This window comes from Zootoca vivipara, chromosome 8 (assembly GCF_963506605.1).
Source record: "Zootoca vivipara chromosome 8, rZooViv1.1, whole genome shotgun sequence".
NCBI lineage: Eukaryota > Metazoa > Chordata > Lepidosauria > Squamata > Lacertidae > Zootoca > Zootoca vivipara.
This window is the reverse complement of record NC_083283.1, coordinates 24,852,843-24,866,863: the sequence shown is the minus strand read 5'-3', so window position 1 is coordinate 24,866,863 and position 14,021 is coordinate 24,852,843. Positions and strand designations below refer to the sequence as shown.

General features: G+C 38.3%; 1 protein-coding gene across 6 annotated transcripts in view; it reads left to right on the top strand.

Moving 5' to 3' along the window:
• The window catches only part of TMEM67 (transmembrane protein 67), a 32,035-nt gene extending 18,429 nt beyond the window's left edge, over window positions 1–13,606 (top strand). For 2 of the 6 annotated variants that reach the window (XM_035125870.2, XM_035125867.2), the window contains 10 exons: window positions 1,464–1,563; window positions 2,969–3,108; window positions 4,940–5,080; window positions 6,208–6,288; window positions 6,863–6,979; window positions 7,902–8,018; window positions 9,059–9,163; window positions 9,717–9,819; window positions 11,380–11,522; window positions 12,789–13,606. In XM_035125870.2, coding sequence (XP_034981761.2) covers window positions 1,464–1,563; window positions 2,969–3,108; window positions 4,940–5,080; window positions 6,208–6,288; window positions 6,863–6,979; window positions 7,902–8,018; window positions 9,059–9,163; window positions 9,717–9,819; window positions 11,380–11,522; window positions 12,789–12,899 — 1,158 coding nt within the window. In that variant the 3' untranslated portion in view covers window positions 12,900–13,606. Of the gene's footprint in view, window positions 1–1,463; window positions 1,564–2,968; window positions 3,109–4,939; window positions 5,081–6,207; window positions 6,289–6,862; window positions 6,980–7,901; window positions 8,019–9,058; window positions 9,164–9,716; window positions 9,820–11,360; window positions 11,523–12,788 lie in introns of those variants that run through there. The other 4 variants (XM_035125868.2, XM_035125869.2, XM_035125871.2 and 1 more) reach the window with 4 other exon arrangements.
• The last annotated feature ends 415 nt before the right edge of the window (window positions 13,607–14,021 follow it).

Below are 14,021 nucleotides of genomic sequence, written 5' to 3'. Positions count from 1 at the left end.
GCAGACCCCTCTCCCTGTCAGTGGAGAGAGGAATGTTTTATTAGGGTTTTTTCAACTAAATAAACATAAGCCTTGCCCCCCAAACTATGTTGGAACTGGATCCATAGTGGAGTGAATGTCTCCCGGGTTAGCCCTGGGAGGATCACCCATATCTCAAGGGCAGGGAGAACCTTGTGGCAGAGCCCTAATCATTAAATTGCCCATCTGATACTGTGGTTAATTTTGTCTTCTAAATGAAAAATCGTATCAGGGTTAGCATTTTTAGCACAAGCTCCAGTTCTGCTGTTTTCTGGAGAAAGAGAAATGGTTTCAGTGGTAAGATATGACTTCTTTGTTTGTCTTCCAATAGCGAAAGATTTAAAAAAGAGAGACCTAACAGCAGATACAGGCAAATTAAGTAGCCTGGCCTTTGCTAGAACCTGAGAGAGGACTTGTATGCAGAATTTTGACTAGAAATCCAAGCCAGACATAGCCCCATCTCTAAACTGTAGTATTAACAATGGACTACATTGGAGGACTGTTGCAAGCCACACTCTCCCATTCATACCCCCACCCCAGCTGCTGCCTTGCAATATAGAACTAATGGATTATGGACGCTGGCACTGAAAGACAAATGTGTTTTAAAGCTAAACAAAAATATTTTTTTCAAATGAAATAAAACTTGAGTTGGAATACAATGTTTCATATCCAACACTGCTGTCCCACTAATGCAGCAGATTTCCACTTGGGCAGCAAAAGGCTCTTCTCTCCTCTTCCCTTCAGCACCCCATGCTCTCTCAAAATCTGCTCCAGCTGTTTTAAGGGCACAGGAAGAGTGGAGGAAGAGCATTGGGTGCAACCCAATATCCAGTCTGTTTTTGCAGAGGGAGAACTGCCACTGTCTAACCACAGCTATGCTACAAGCTATGGGTAGCCTCTTGGAGATCAGTATGTTGAACTAGGCAGGCCTTTGGTCTGATCCAGCAGTGGTCTTCTAATGTTCTTATGTCCCATTAAACTCAATGGAACTTGCATCTCCATGTGAGTAGGATTTGAACAGTGACAGTCCCATAGATTTCAGTGGGACAGTTGTAAACACATGTTCTTTCACAGCAATCTTTGGAAGTTATAAGTTCCTAAATTTTAACTGACCCTGTTTGCAAATTTTTGATAGTTTCAGAGCAGGGATGAGTTAAATTGCCAAACTAGCAGCATGTTTTTCAAGTGGAATTACACTTTTAATATACTACCCGTGATCATGAGTTGCCACCAACAACCCTAATGCAGCCAACTCCTGTTGATGGATATAATAAGTGGAAATATTGATCAGGAATGAGTTTTTATCCTATTTTTGCAGCCAGGTTTTCTGGATTGCAACATAAATTGTACAATTCTGAATGATGACTTCCTGTTTTTAATTAGTTGTCTTCCTGTCCTAGATGCTAATTTAGGTTTATTTTTGTTTCATTCAATGGTTTCCTTAGGCACTGCAGTTTTTGCATCTGCTTGTTTCCCAACTTACGGTAGATATCTTTTTCATCGATTGGGAGCGTCCTAAAGGAAAAGTTCTTAAAGCAGTTGAAGGTATGTGTTCCTACAACTTCTGTCAGCCCTAGCCAGCATTGTTAGTGGCCAGGAATGGTGGGAGTTGCAATATCCAGATAGCCACAGGCTTACCATCGCTTTTCTACGTGAATGTGTGGAATAGCCCCAAAACATTAGGAATATTTCCATGTCCCAGCTGTAGTCAGTTAAGATACTGTTTTATTTGAATGTGGGCAACATCTAACGAAGTAGCGCTGTTGATGCAAGGATTTCCACCTGTGCTGCAGAACTCCCCCTCCTCCTCTCCCCGTGTGCCCCTGGCATCCTCTGCAGAAGACATTTAGGGGGTGTATGGAGAGAATGGAGAGTTTCCTTGCAGAGTCTGAGGTCCTTGTGCTAAAAGAACTTTTGCATTGGATACTACCCCTTGTGCTGCCACTAATAACTGGCCATGTTCCTGTGCTTAAAGGTAAAGGGGACCCCTGACCATTAGGTCCAGTTGTGACCGACTCTGGGGTTGCGGCTGAGGGAGCCGGCGTACAGCTTCCAGGTCATGTGGCCAGCATGATAAAGCCGCTTCTGGCAAACCAGAGCAGCACACGGAAACGCCGTTTACCATTCCGCTGTAGCGGTACCTATTTATCTACTTGCACTTTGACGTGCTTTCGAACTGCTAGGTTGGCAGGAGCTGGGACCGAGCAATGGGAGCTCACCCCATCACAGGGATTTGAACCGCCGACCTTCTGATCGGCAAGCCCTAGGCTCTGTGGTTTAACCCACAGTGCCACCCGCGTCCCCCTGTTCCTGTGCTTCTGGCTTCCTTTTAATGCACTAAATGATTTGCGACCTATATAAACTGACTGGGGGCCTAAGATTGGCTCCAGAAGCCCTGCTCACAGACACACTATTGTGTCCCCCTCCCATGGGATGTATTTTTAATTGCTTTCAAACAGACATTAAATACCTTTTTATTCCTATCTGCTTTTAATTACTGATATAGGTTTGAAGGTTTTTTTACGGTTTATTTCTTGGTCTTACATTATTTGGATTGGGATATTTTTAATTCTTCTGTCTTAAGTTTTCCTGTCTTAATGTATTTTATAAGTTTTTATATTATAGCTTGTTTTTTTAGATTACTGTTTATTATATTGTGTTAAAATATTTTTTAATACAGTGGTACCTCGGTTTACAACCACAATTGGTTCCGGAAGTCTGTGCTTAACCTGAAGCATACTTAACCTGAAGCGAACTTTCCCATTGAAAGTAATGGAAAGCGGATTAATCCGTTCCAGATGGGTCCGTGGTGGTTGTAAACCGAGGCGGTTGTAAACCGAGGTATGACTGTAGATGCAAGCTGCTTTGTGGAAGCTATTTAAGCTGGAAAAACAGGATATAAAGAAATAACATTTAAGATCTTTACAGTTTGAACTATTCTTCTCCACAGGAGAAAATGGCGTAAGAAGTATTTCTGCACCTGTCAGCATATGGAGAACGTATTTCATAGCAAATGAGTGGAATGAAATTCAAACCATCAGGAAAATAAATCCTCTCTTCCAAGTGCTTGCTAGTCTCTTCTTCTTAGAGGTGACTTTCAGATTTCATTATAATTCATTTGATTTTTCATCTTTCTAAAGAAGTTGGGTAAGCTGATGGGATGTAACCAATGAAGTCATCCCATTCGTGCAAGGACTTCTGCCTGCACAACAGGACTTCCCCTCTGCTCCTTCTGTACAATCCCCCAACTGTTCTGGGGGTTCCCCAACCTTTCCCATGCAGATTTGTAGGAAGTATGTGCGTTAACACCATTTACCTTCCCGCCGGAGCGGTACCTATTTACCTACTTGCACTTTGACATGCTTTTGAACTGCTAGGTTGGCTGGGATAGAGCAACGGGAGTTCACCCCATCATGGGGATTCGAACCGCCGAGCTTCCGATCGGCAAGCCCTAGGCTCAGTGGTTTAGACCACAGCGCCACCCACATTTCTGTGCACTGCTCTGGTTTCGCCAGAAGCGGCTTAGTCATGCTGGCCACATGACCCGGAAGCTGTACGCCGGCTCCCTCAGCTAGTCAAGCGAGATGAGCGCCGCAACCCCAGAGTCATTCGCAATTTACCTTTACCTTTACCTATGTGCGTTAACAGGGCAAGTTGGTTGGATACAACCCAATGGTTATATTGTGTGCTGTTGTGCTTCTTTTTTATTATGAGCTCCCATAGTTCAGTTTTAGTTCTGTTATCTACAGGTGAAACTCGGAAAATTAGGATATCGTCGGAAAGTGCATTTATTTCAGTAACACAACTTAAAAGGTGAAACCAATATATGAGATAGACGCATAACATGCAAAGCAAAATATGTCAAGCCTTTATTTGTTGTAACTATTTGTCGTTATGCGGGTCAATTATAAATGGAATGTAATTAATGAAATGTAATAGCAATTTTTATTTTTGTTTATTTTTGTATTATTGTAACTATTCATTTAACTACTGTGGAATTTCCAAAAGAAAGCATTTGTAAAAATAAAAATAAAAAATAATAAGTTGCATTACTGAAATAAATGCACTTTTTGACGATATTCTAATTTTCCAAGTTTCACCTGTATGTACTTAGTGTATGTATATGTGAGCCACAGAATTTGTACAGTACATATCTTAAAAACAAATAGCATGACACAACTAGACATCAGTCTTAATCTATTCATCATGCAGCATCAGCTGAAATACTTGTTCTAGCTGAGTTAAATGGTTAGTAAATGCTTACTCCTGCACACATAATGAGAAGGCAGGTGAGGACTAATTGTCTTGTGCATATATTATTAGTGACCAGGACAAGAGCTCTGTTAATGCTGTTTCTGTGCAACCTGCAGAGCTATTACTAGTATTTCCTTCATTTTAGACTTGCTTTTCCATAACAAAACTTTGCAGATTCTGTTCTTGGCTGCCAAGTGATATTTATGATGCAGGAAGTGAAGCAAGCTGCTCAGCTAAATACTTGATATCATAAAGCAGAATTACAGTCAATGTTCATTCATTGGAATGGTCAAATCTTTAAGTTCCAGAGCTAAAATTATCCTGTTACAGGTAATTTTTGCTAAGTCTTAACTAAAAATGGCTCAGCTGGCTTTGGAAGGGAGCTGAAAGTACAGCTCATGAAATTGTTATATTTTGAGTTTATAGAATCCTCTTCTGGTTTTATCTAGCACAATCTAGTACATCTGCATCATAATTGCAAGTCTTTCTGTACCATAAGTGTAGAATTACTGTTTTTATTTGAATAAAAGTAGAGATCAGTAAAACCTCATGGTCAAAGATATACACTAAAATAACAGAACACAATAAGTCCAATAATTTAGAAGATCTTTGTTAATGCAGATTACTAATGAGATACCTTTTGGTATTTTCAAAATTACACTTTCAGGTTGTGGGGTTTTCAAATCTGGCCTTAATGGATTCTTCTTCCAGTCTTAAAAGGAGCCCAGAAAGTTACATAGCTCCCTGGAGTCGTATTTTGAGATTTGGCGTGTCTGCTGTCCTTTGGCTAGTGATTGCCATAATACAGGTAGAGCTTTCCATTGCCACTATATATTTAACTGTCTTCACTTCAAGGTATACAGATTTGCCTTTGTTGATTTTGTTGTTGTTAAAAGATTAAAATTCTGGTTGTATTGGATGTCCTTGGAAAGGCACAAACTAAGTATTTGTGTGTTTCTATATTTTTCTTTAGAGGTGATTATTTGGAGATCTATTTTCATTGGGTAGAACGTAGAAGTTGACATCCATCAATTATTAACACAAAAGGTCTCAATTGGTGTTAGTGATCTGCTCTAACAAAACTTGTTTGTACATGTTTGTGTACAAAGAGCATACATGCTGTGTGACATATGAACATACAGTGGAAAATCAACTTTCCACTGGAATTCTATTGGTGGATTTGAACTTTGGAAAATTCAAAAGATACTTGAAAAAAGTGGTTTAAAATATCTAATTGCAATTTGAAATACATGTGCTATTGGAAATAGTTCATACAGAATCTGAAGATAAGGGAAGATTATTGAAGACAAAACAAAGAATGGGCCTCTCCTTGCAGTCTTCACACATAGTTGAAAGAGAATAAAGACAAATGAGGGGAGGAGCAGCAGCAGCAATGCTCAACTGAAAGTGCAGTTTCCAGATTTCTCAAGAGATAATAATAATAATAATAATAATAATAATAATAATAATAATAATACAGAATTGCTAAGTCACCTCTAGGTCATTAGTCAACAACAGGCATAGGCAAACTTGGCCCTCCGGATGTTTTGAGACTACAGTTCCCACCATCCCTGACCACTGGTCCTGTTAGCTAGGGATGATGGGAGTTGTAGTCCCAAAACATCTGGAGGGCCGAGTTTGCCTATGCCTGGTCAACAACATAGGGGCAGACAAAACATATACTGGTACAACTACCCAGCATCCCAGACTGAAGTAATTTAAGATCGACACACTACATCCCAGCTTTTGCTTCCTTTCTAAATTACCCCCATCTTCTTTGGAGGAGGCAGAACACCTTGGACTTTATAAAACAGTGGCATAACAGGCAGCTCGTGGCTTATACTCTTATGACTGTTTCTGTTTAAAACTGGCTCCTAAAGCAGAGAATTTGAAGGTGCACGTCCTTAATTCATTAGTAAATCTGATTTGTTACAGGTGATCTACTTTTCTGTCTTCTATGAAAGATTTATAGAAGATAAGATAAGGCAGTTTGTTGACTTGTGCTGTATGAGCAATGTAAGTATTCAATCATTTTATGCTTCCAATTAGTGCCTTTCTCTGTGAGTATGTTAATGCTTTAGAATGCTATAAAGATGTAGTTAGTTTTGTTTTAACAGTTAGCATAGTATAGCAATTAATAAACCAGAGTTGCTGCTCTTTATTCCACCAGTTCTTTGCCAAAATCTCAACAGGGTTTGTTGTCTTGCTCACTTGTGTAACTATACTATATATAGTTTAGTAGACTCAGGGCCCTCAACAGTAATTTGAGAATCTCATCCTCACTCCACCAGTCAAGTGGGGAAGGGTGGTGGTAAACTATCTACAAGCACATCCTCTTTCTCACAGATGTACACACACGGGTTTATAGATGCCTAGAATAAAGATATGCCCGGTTTCAAAATATATTATATCTCACTAACTGCATCATGGTAGAACGTAACTCATAAATAATAACTGCAAAATAGATTAGTAGTACAGAATTCTGCTTTCTGGTGCAAAGAATCTTCATATCCGTTGAAAAGAAACACTGTAAAGTTATATTACTATTTGAATCTGTAAGATGCTGAATTTTATTTTTCTTACGTTGTAGATTTCGGTCTTTCTGTTGTCACACAGATGCTTTGGGTATTATATTCATGGTCGGTCTGTGCATGGGCATTCAGATACCAATATGGAAGAGATGAATATGAACCTAAAGAGGGAAGCGGTATGTAAAACAGCTAGGAAGGGGAATCCCAAAACTCACTTATATATCAAGAATGCATGCACAAGAACTTTAGTTATTTTTTATTTCATTGTACTTCAATATGTGCTTAACTGTTGCCACTCAGGGGAGGGGGGGGGTGATGAGAGAGATTTAAGAGTAGGTCAAGCAATGAAATTGGTTGCATTTTCTAGAATCCTTTATACACCCTCAAATATATTTTTTTGCTTAAATTTTGAACTGACTCCCATGCCTTATCAACAACTGCATCTGAAACTCCTCTTTCTTTCATAAACAATCCATCACACCAGAATGGGGTACTGATGTTTCAGAGAAACAAATATAAACCATCCTTTTACACACCCAACTTATTTTTCCTTTGTATCCTTGCCCTAATTTTTTAAAGCTTGTATTTTTTCACTTTTTTTCTTTTCTGGCTTGTAATTAGCATTTCTAGTGCAGAACAGCAGTGCATTAACTTTAATTGACATCCATACACAATCTTAAGTACATGTACAAAGAAAAGGTAAAACTGATAATGATAGTAATAACAACCTTAAATAATTATACCGTTAAAAATTGATTTAAACTTGTACTTGTACATGCTCTTTTCTTATACTTTCTAGCTAAACAAAAATAAACCAAATAAAAAATCCAATAAACTAAATTATATCAAAACAGACTTCCCGTCATTTCCCAATGTCGTACATTTACGACGTTGAATGTACTTATACTTCTTACCTTACTCTTACTATAATTTCTAGTACTTTCTTATAACATATCGTACCGTTAAGTACATTAACAACTATCAGTACAAAAGGGTAAAAGCAGGTGTTGCTCAGGTTCAGTGGAATGGATAATAAATTCTTGAGTTCATTCCTTGTTCAAGTTGTTCCAGCAATTCTGCTTTCCGTCATTTCCTTAGGAAAATCTGTGTAGTCAAAGAGGCTTGTTACCAAACACAGATGGTCAGACTTTTCAGATTTCCATTTCAAGCAAGATGAGGCAGCAGTATGACAGGATCCATGAAACATTAACAAGGGTATGTATATTATTGGCAGGCTTGCTGTCCTCTGTATTTAAAATGTCCTTGTCCAGACGGATTCTAGTTCAAGAAGACATAGAATCTTCCACATCTATTTTTCTTAATCTTACATATCCTTTACAGCCAGTGCATCTTCATTTTTCTGACCATGCATTGTGCATATGGATCATTCACACAGAGACAAAAATAGATATGAGTGAAGTTTACATTGTGCATCTGTGTGTGGAATGCTTGCATGTGAACTGTGGCCTCCCAGGACAGCAGAGCCTTTTGTCTATGAGTATCGTTTTGTGTCTGGGTCCTTTAAGTATCCATGTGGCAGTTATCCAAAAACTGAAATTGAAGATATGACACAGGGTGTAGAATGCTGTTCTAGTGCTGGTACATACCTTTAAAGCCTTACTTGGCTCAGGCCCCAACTACCTTAGGATCATCTCTTCACATACCAGCCTGCCTATGACTTAACATTTTCTGCTGAGTTCCTGGTCTTAAGTGTTGTCCTCATCAGAAGTACAGTTTATTTACCCATGCATTTTAATTTGTACAACCCCTTAGTCCCAAACTCTATAACTGGAAAAGTTGGGGGTCGTCTTATACGCCCAGTCGTCTTATACACCGGAATATACTAAGTTTATATTTTGGTATGAGCTTTCGTGTGCATGCACACTTCTTCAGATACATCTGTGTGTATCTGAAGAAGTGTGCATGCACACGAAAGCTCATACCAAAATATAAACTTAGTTGGTCTTTAAGGTGCTACTGAAGGAATTTTTTTATTTTGCTTCGACTCAGACCAACACGGCTACCTACCTGTAACCGGAATATACGTATGTCTTGCGCTTTAAATTAACACAAATATCAAGCACCTGAAGAGGGCTATAACCTTAAGGGTATCTTTCAATCAAGTATTTTGCTGCAAGCATAAGTGTCTTTGAGCGTGAATGCAATCAGATATTTCCAGGTATTCTACACATCCATTACGTCAAAAGAGACCCTGTGTGCATTTTAAAATCATTTGTATTTCTTTTTCTCCCCAGAAACAGGGTCCTGTTAGACTTTTGAATTCATCTGCGACTACATTTGAGCAGAGTACTAAAGCATACCATACCATGAATAAATTTCTAGGTTCATTTATTGATCATGTAAGTATTACAATTAACATTTAATAAAAGATTGAATAACGTTTTTTATATTAAGGGATTGTGATTTAGCCTCTGTTTTCATGTGATCCTGTAGAGATGAGATTGTGCTGTGCAGATGCTGGTTCACTGCCCTGCAGTCAACACCACAGAAGCTGGTCACTTGTATCACAGAACTTGTATCACAAGTTGATACAAGATCACCTCGCTTCCCCTCTGTTGATTTTTCTAGTGCCTTTTGATAACTTTTGTTTCTTTGCTTTTGGAAAGTCTTTGGCCTGATACTTTTTAATTTCTTTTTCTTTTTTACTCCCTCCCTGAAATGTTTTTCTTTTTGTAGTTTTCTATTCTACTGCTTTCGATGTGTGTTGCATTTTTAAAGTTGCTGTATTCTTGTTGTTTGCTTTTAATTTGTTACATTAGCCGTCTTTGGTTCTTTGTTCTGAAGTGCAAAGGTGGGTTATAAATCCCTAAATAAATAAAATAGTGCTTTTATTTGTTTGTTTCTTAGAAGTGCTTTTATAATGAAAAGTTTGTTTTGTTTTTCCACTTACAGGTTCATAAGGAGATGGATTACATTGTAAAGGACAAATTGTTGCTGGAGAGAATCCTTGGAATGGAGTTCATGGAACCAATGGAAAAAAGCATCTTTTACAATGGTATTATCAATCTAGATGTTAAATTTTTATGTTAGGTGAGCAGATGAATCCTAATGGCTTGTGTCTACATGAGTCCCAGCAATCTCTGTGGTTTATTTTTTGACCAAGCACTTGAATGCTACTGGAGCATGCCAGAAATGCAGCAAGCTGTATGGGGTTTAAATTCTCCAGTACCTAGGAGAAATGAAATTTGCCTACAAATAAATGAATCACATAACAGTAGGAGAAGCAAAGGTCTATCTGAAATAGGAAAAAAACAACATTATTATTCATCCATGTAAGAAAAGCTTCACTAAGAATATGTGAGTCTGCTGGATAAGGCCAGTGGCTCATCTAGTCCCAATTTGGTGTCCTCTGCAAATTTGATGCACATCCCCTCAATTCCTTCATCCAAGTCATTTATAAAGACATCGAACAACAATGGGCCCAGGACAGAATCCTGCAGCAGCCCACTGGTCACTTTTGAGGAGCTATTAATAAGCACTCTTTGGGTTTAGTCAGTCAACCAGCTACAAATCCACCTAAAGGTAACCTCACTCAGCCCACATTCTACCAGCTTTTCTGCAAGAATACAATGGAGGATTTGTCAGAACCTTGGCTGAGATCAAGATGGCTGATATCAAAATCACTATGTCCACAGCATTCCCAGCCTTCTCTCTCAACTTGATGTCAGGACTTGAAACTTCCTCTTTGATGTCAAAGGTGTCTTATCCCACATTGTTTGTTCAGACAGAACCTGTTTCATCTTGTACTTTGTAGTCCTTCCAGCACTGCACTTGACAGGCATAACAAAAGAAGTTTCACCTGTCATAGTGTTAGCCATTAGTTTCAGTACTTGTTCTGCTGTAGCTAAAGATGGTGTCCGGAGTAGTTGGACTACTATACTTTCTTCCATAAAGTCTATCAAAACAATGGAAACCAGATGCTCCAAACTGTATTTTTATAGATACTGATTTTCAGAAAGGTCTTGAATCTCTGCAATGTTCTGGTAGAAGTTCCTAAGACAGTTACACTGGCCAGATAACTAAGGGTTACCAGATAACAATAGTTGATAATGACACCATGAAGTTTAGATGGCATTTCTTGGTTGCTAAATTCTTAGTGTTTTAATTTTGAAATTTATGTGTATAGCTCATGTTTTAGTCATGCTGGATTTGGAATCTTTAAAACATAAGATTTTGAGGTGGAGTTTTTTGTTGTTTTTGTTCTAAGTTATATAATAATATATACTCTGAGAGATCAGAAAGAATGTGCCTCTTGTTCAGAATGAGTCTTGGTAATCTGCTTCTGATTTTTAAACAGTAAGCACTTAATGGACATCTGTGCACAACGGGATGCCATACAATACAAAGCCATTTTATAAAATTAAGTTGTTACAGCTTTCACGGTAAAGGAATGAAATAGCTATCTATTGCAGATTATTATGTTTCTAACTTTTCTTTTTAGTTTGTTTTATTTTTGTTGTTTTTATCCATTCTCTAGAAGTTTTTCTCCCATTGTACAGCTTTTTTGATGCAGATATTATACATGTTTTTCAACAGGTTGTTTCCTTATTTGCAGATGAAGGTCATTCTTTCAGTGATGTGCTATATTATGGCAATGAAGCCACACTTCTCATATTTGACATGCTGTTTTTCACCATCGTGGATATGGCCACCCAAAGTTTTGTTTTAGCAGCTGTCCTGACGTATTTGCAACAAGAGGTAAGCCTCTTTATTGGAATGGAGTAGAGAATGGTTTTTTTTAATGATAGCATATAGTAGTTTGTATTCTCAGTTATCTACAAAATGTATTATTAGACATCACAGATAATTGTTTGTTTGTTTGTTTATTCCTAAGATTGCTAGGCACTGTTACAAAAAACAAAACAGGTGCTGCAAACTTGCAGTCCTAAGAGTAAACACTGCATGTTGGAACAAAACAGGACTCCAATGCTGTGTAAGTTTCTACTGGAGGCAGTGTAGGAGAGTTTTTTTTTTTTACTGTCCACACACACCAGCACCACCTCCCAAGCTGCTCCCAAAGATCTCCCAACCCTCCAGAGCTGCTTTTCAGGGCATACAGGAGAAATGAGCAAAAATCATCTCTCTCCCTCCCTTCCTCCAGTGGAATCTCATGTAAGCAGAACTCCACTCAGTGCAAACCTACATCGAACCCAAAATACATTGGAAAAGAAAGGGTCTATGTGGTAAAGTTTAATGACTTTTCCCATTGAAGACTAATATATGACAGATAGAATGTATGTGAGTATCAGGCCTATCATCCTGGCTATTTTATCTCTCCCAAGGAAGGATATTTATATAATCTCGTCATTCCACTTCTTGCTTCAAGTACTGTGCTAGCAGATATTGTAAGTTCAGTTGGGCTTTTGCAAACATCACTCTCTGCTCGTCAATTAGTGCAAACTGGCAATTAGTGCAGAACTGTCTAGGACTGCCCCACTTTGCCATTGGGGCAAACAGTACATACTGTACAATGGTCAGTCATAAAGCTAGGATTTTTTTCCTTCGTATTTACTGCTTAGCTATGACAACCTGTAAATGGTGTGTATAAGCAATACAATACAGAAAATGTAAAAATCAGTAAAACTATAAAATCAGGTTTCAATTAAAATGCCTACTGGAATTTAAAAACAAAAATCTTAAGTTCAATTGGGGGGGGGGGTTCTGACCTCAACCAGAAGGGCGTTCCACAAAATTGGGCCACCAATGCTGAACACACTGTTCCTTGTGAATACAAACCATGGATCTGAGCTGTGGGGGAACCACTAACAGTGACTCCCCTGAAGACCTCTGTGATTGAATATGGATACTGTATAAGGGATTAGGTATTCTGGACACAAGTTGTTAAGGGCCTTTTGAATTAATGCAAGAACTTTGAACTGAACCACTAGCTTATGGGCAACAAGTGCAAGCTTTTGAGCACTGGAATTACGCACTGACCATATTCTGTCCCCATCAACACTCTAGTCGCAATGTTTCGCACCAGCTGGAGCCTCAGACCAGGCCAAAGAGTATCCCCACTTTGATGCATCTCTTCTAGGCTCTCTTGAAGATGAACACGAAAGTAACAAACCATAGAAACACGTCTGTCTGTCTGTCTGTCTGTCTGTCTGTCTGTCGCACATCTCTATTGTAACAAATTGGACAATCATTATGATCTTCCAGTAATAAAGATGTTTGGAGTTGACAGCACAATTTTGAAATTGTTAACAAGCTCTGTTATACTAAATTTGTGGTTTCTTTTTTAGAAGAATGGTCTGGAAATAAATTGTAAACAGCCCCCTCACTGTGAAAAGCAGCTTGCTTTCAGGTTACTGTTGGGGTGACCAAACAACAAGTCTTATTTCCAACCTTTTACCGTTACTGTTTATTATGTGAGATGCTTAACTTGGATTGATCATACTTGACAAATCTAAGACAGTAACCTTAGATGAGATTAAATAGCAGCTAGCATTAGCTTAACATCCTGTCAAATAAGGATTTACTGCTACATATGGAGTATTTTGTACAATTTATACCATAACATCTGAAGTTGGTTTTATCTTTTCAGATTTTTAGGTTCATTCGTAATACAGTTGGACAGAAGAATTTGGCATCTAAAACTTTGGTGGATGAAAGATTTCTTATATGAAATGACTTTCTGGGAACTAATTATGGCTTTAAAATGACACACATACACAAAGGATTTGCTTGCAGTACTTTGTAAATATTCATGTGTAGATTTTTTCTTTCATATTGTGTACTTGAAAACTGCTGTTTTGGATTAAATAAATTTGTACTTGTAATGGATAGTGATTATTCATTTCACATTCCATAAAAGGGATGTCAAGATACAGAAAGATGTCACTGTCAGTATTAAAGCTGAACCCCTGCATTAGTTTTGCAGATATTTTATGTATATGCGTACATCTCTGGTACAGTGTTTTATGATTTGTGGGTAGGAGCTGGATATGTATGGAGAAAATGATCAAAAGGTAGAGGATTCAGGTTCCTGTGTTAAACGAATTTTCTGGATTGAGTACAATGGGCACTGAAGCAAACTGCATGTAGATATTCGGTTCCTGTGCTTGGAGTTTCAGTGGTAGGTGTGATTTCATAAAGTTCCAGAGAAGCTTTGCTCTTGCCCAGCTCGTAATAGGAGCATTTGAAGCACTTCCTGATTTCAGGTTTTAATGAGAGAAGAAATTCATCCTATGTGGG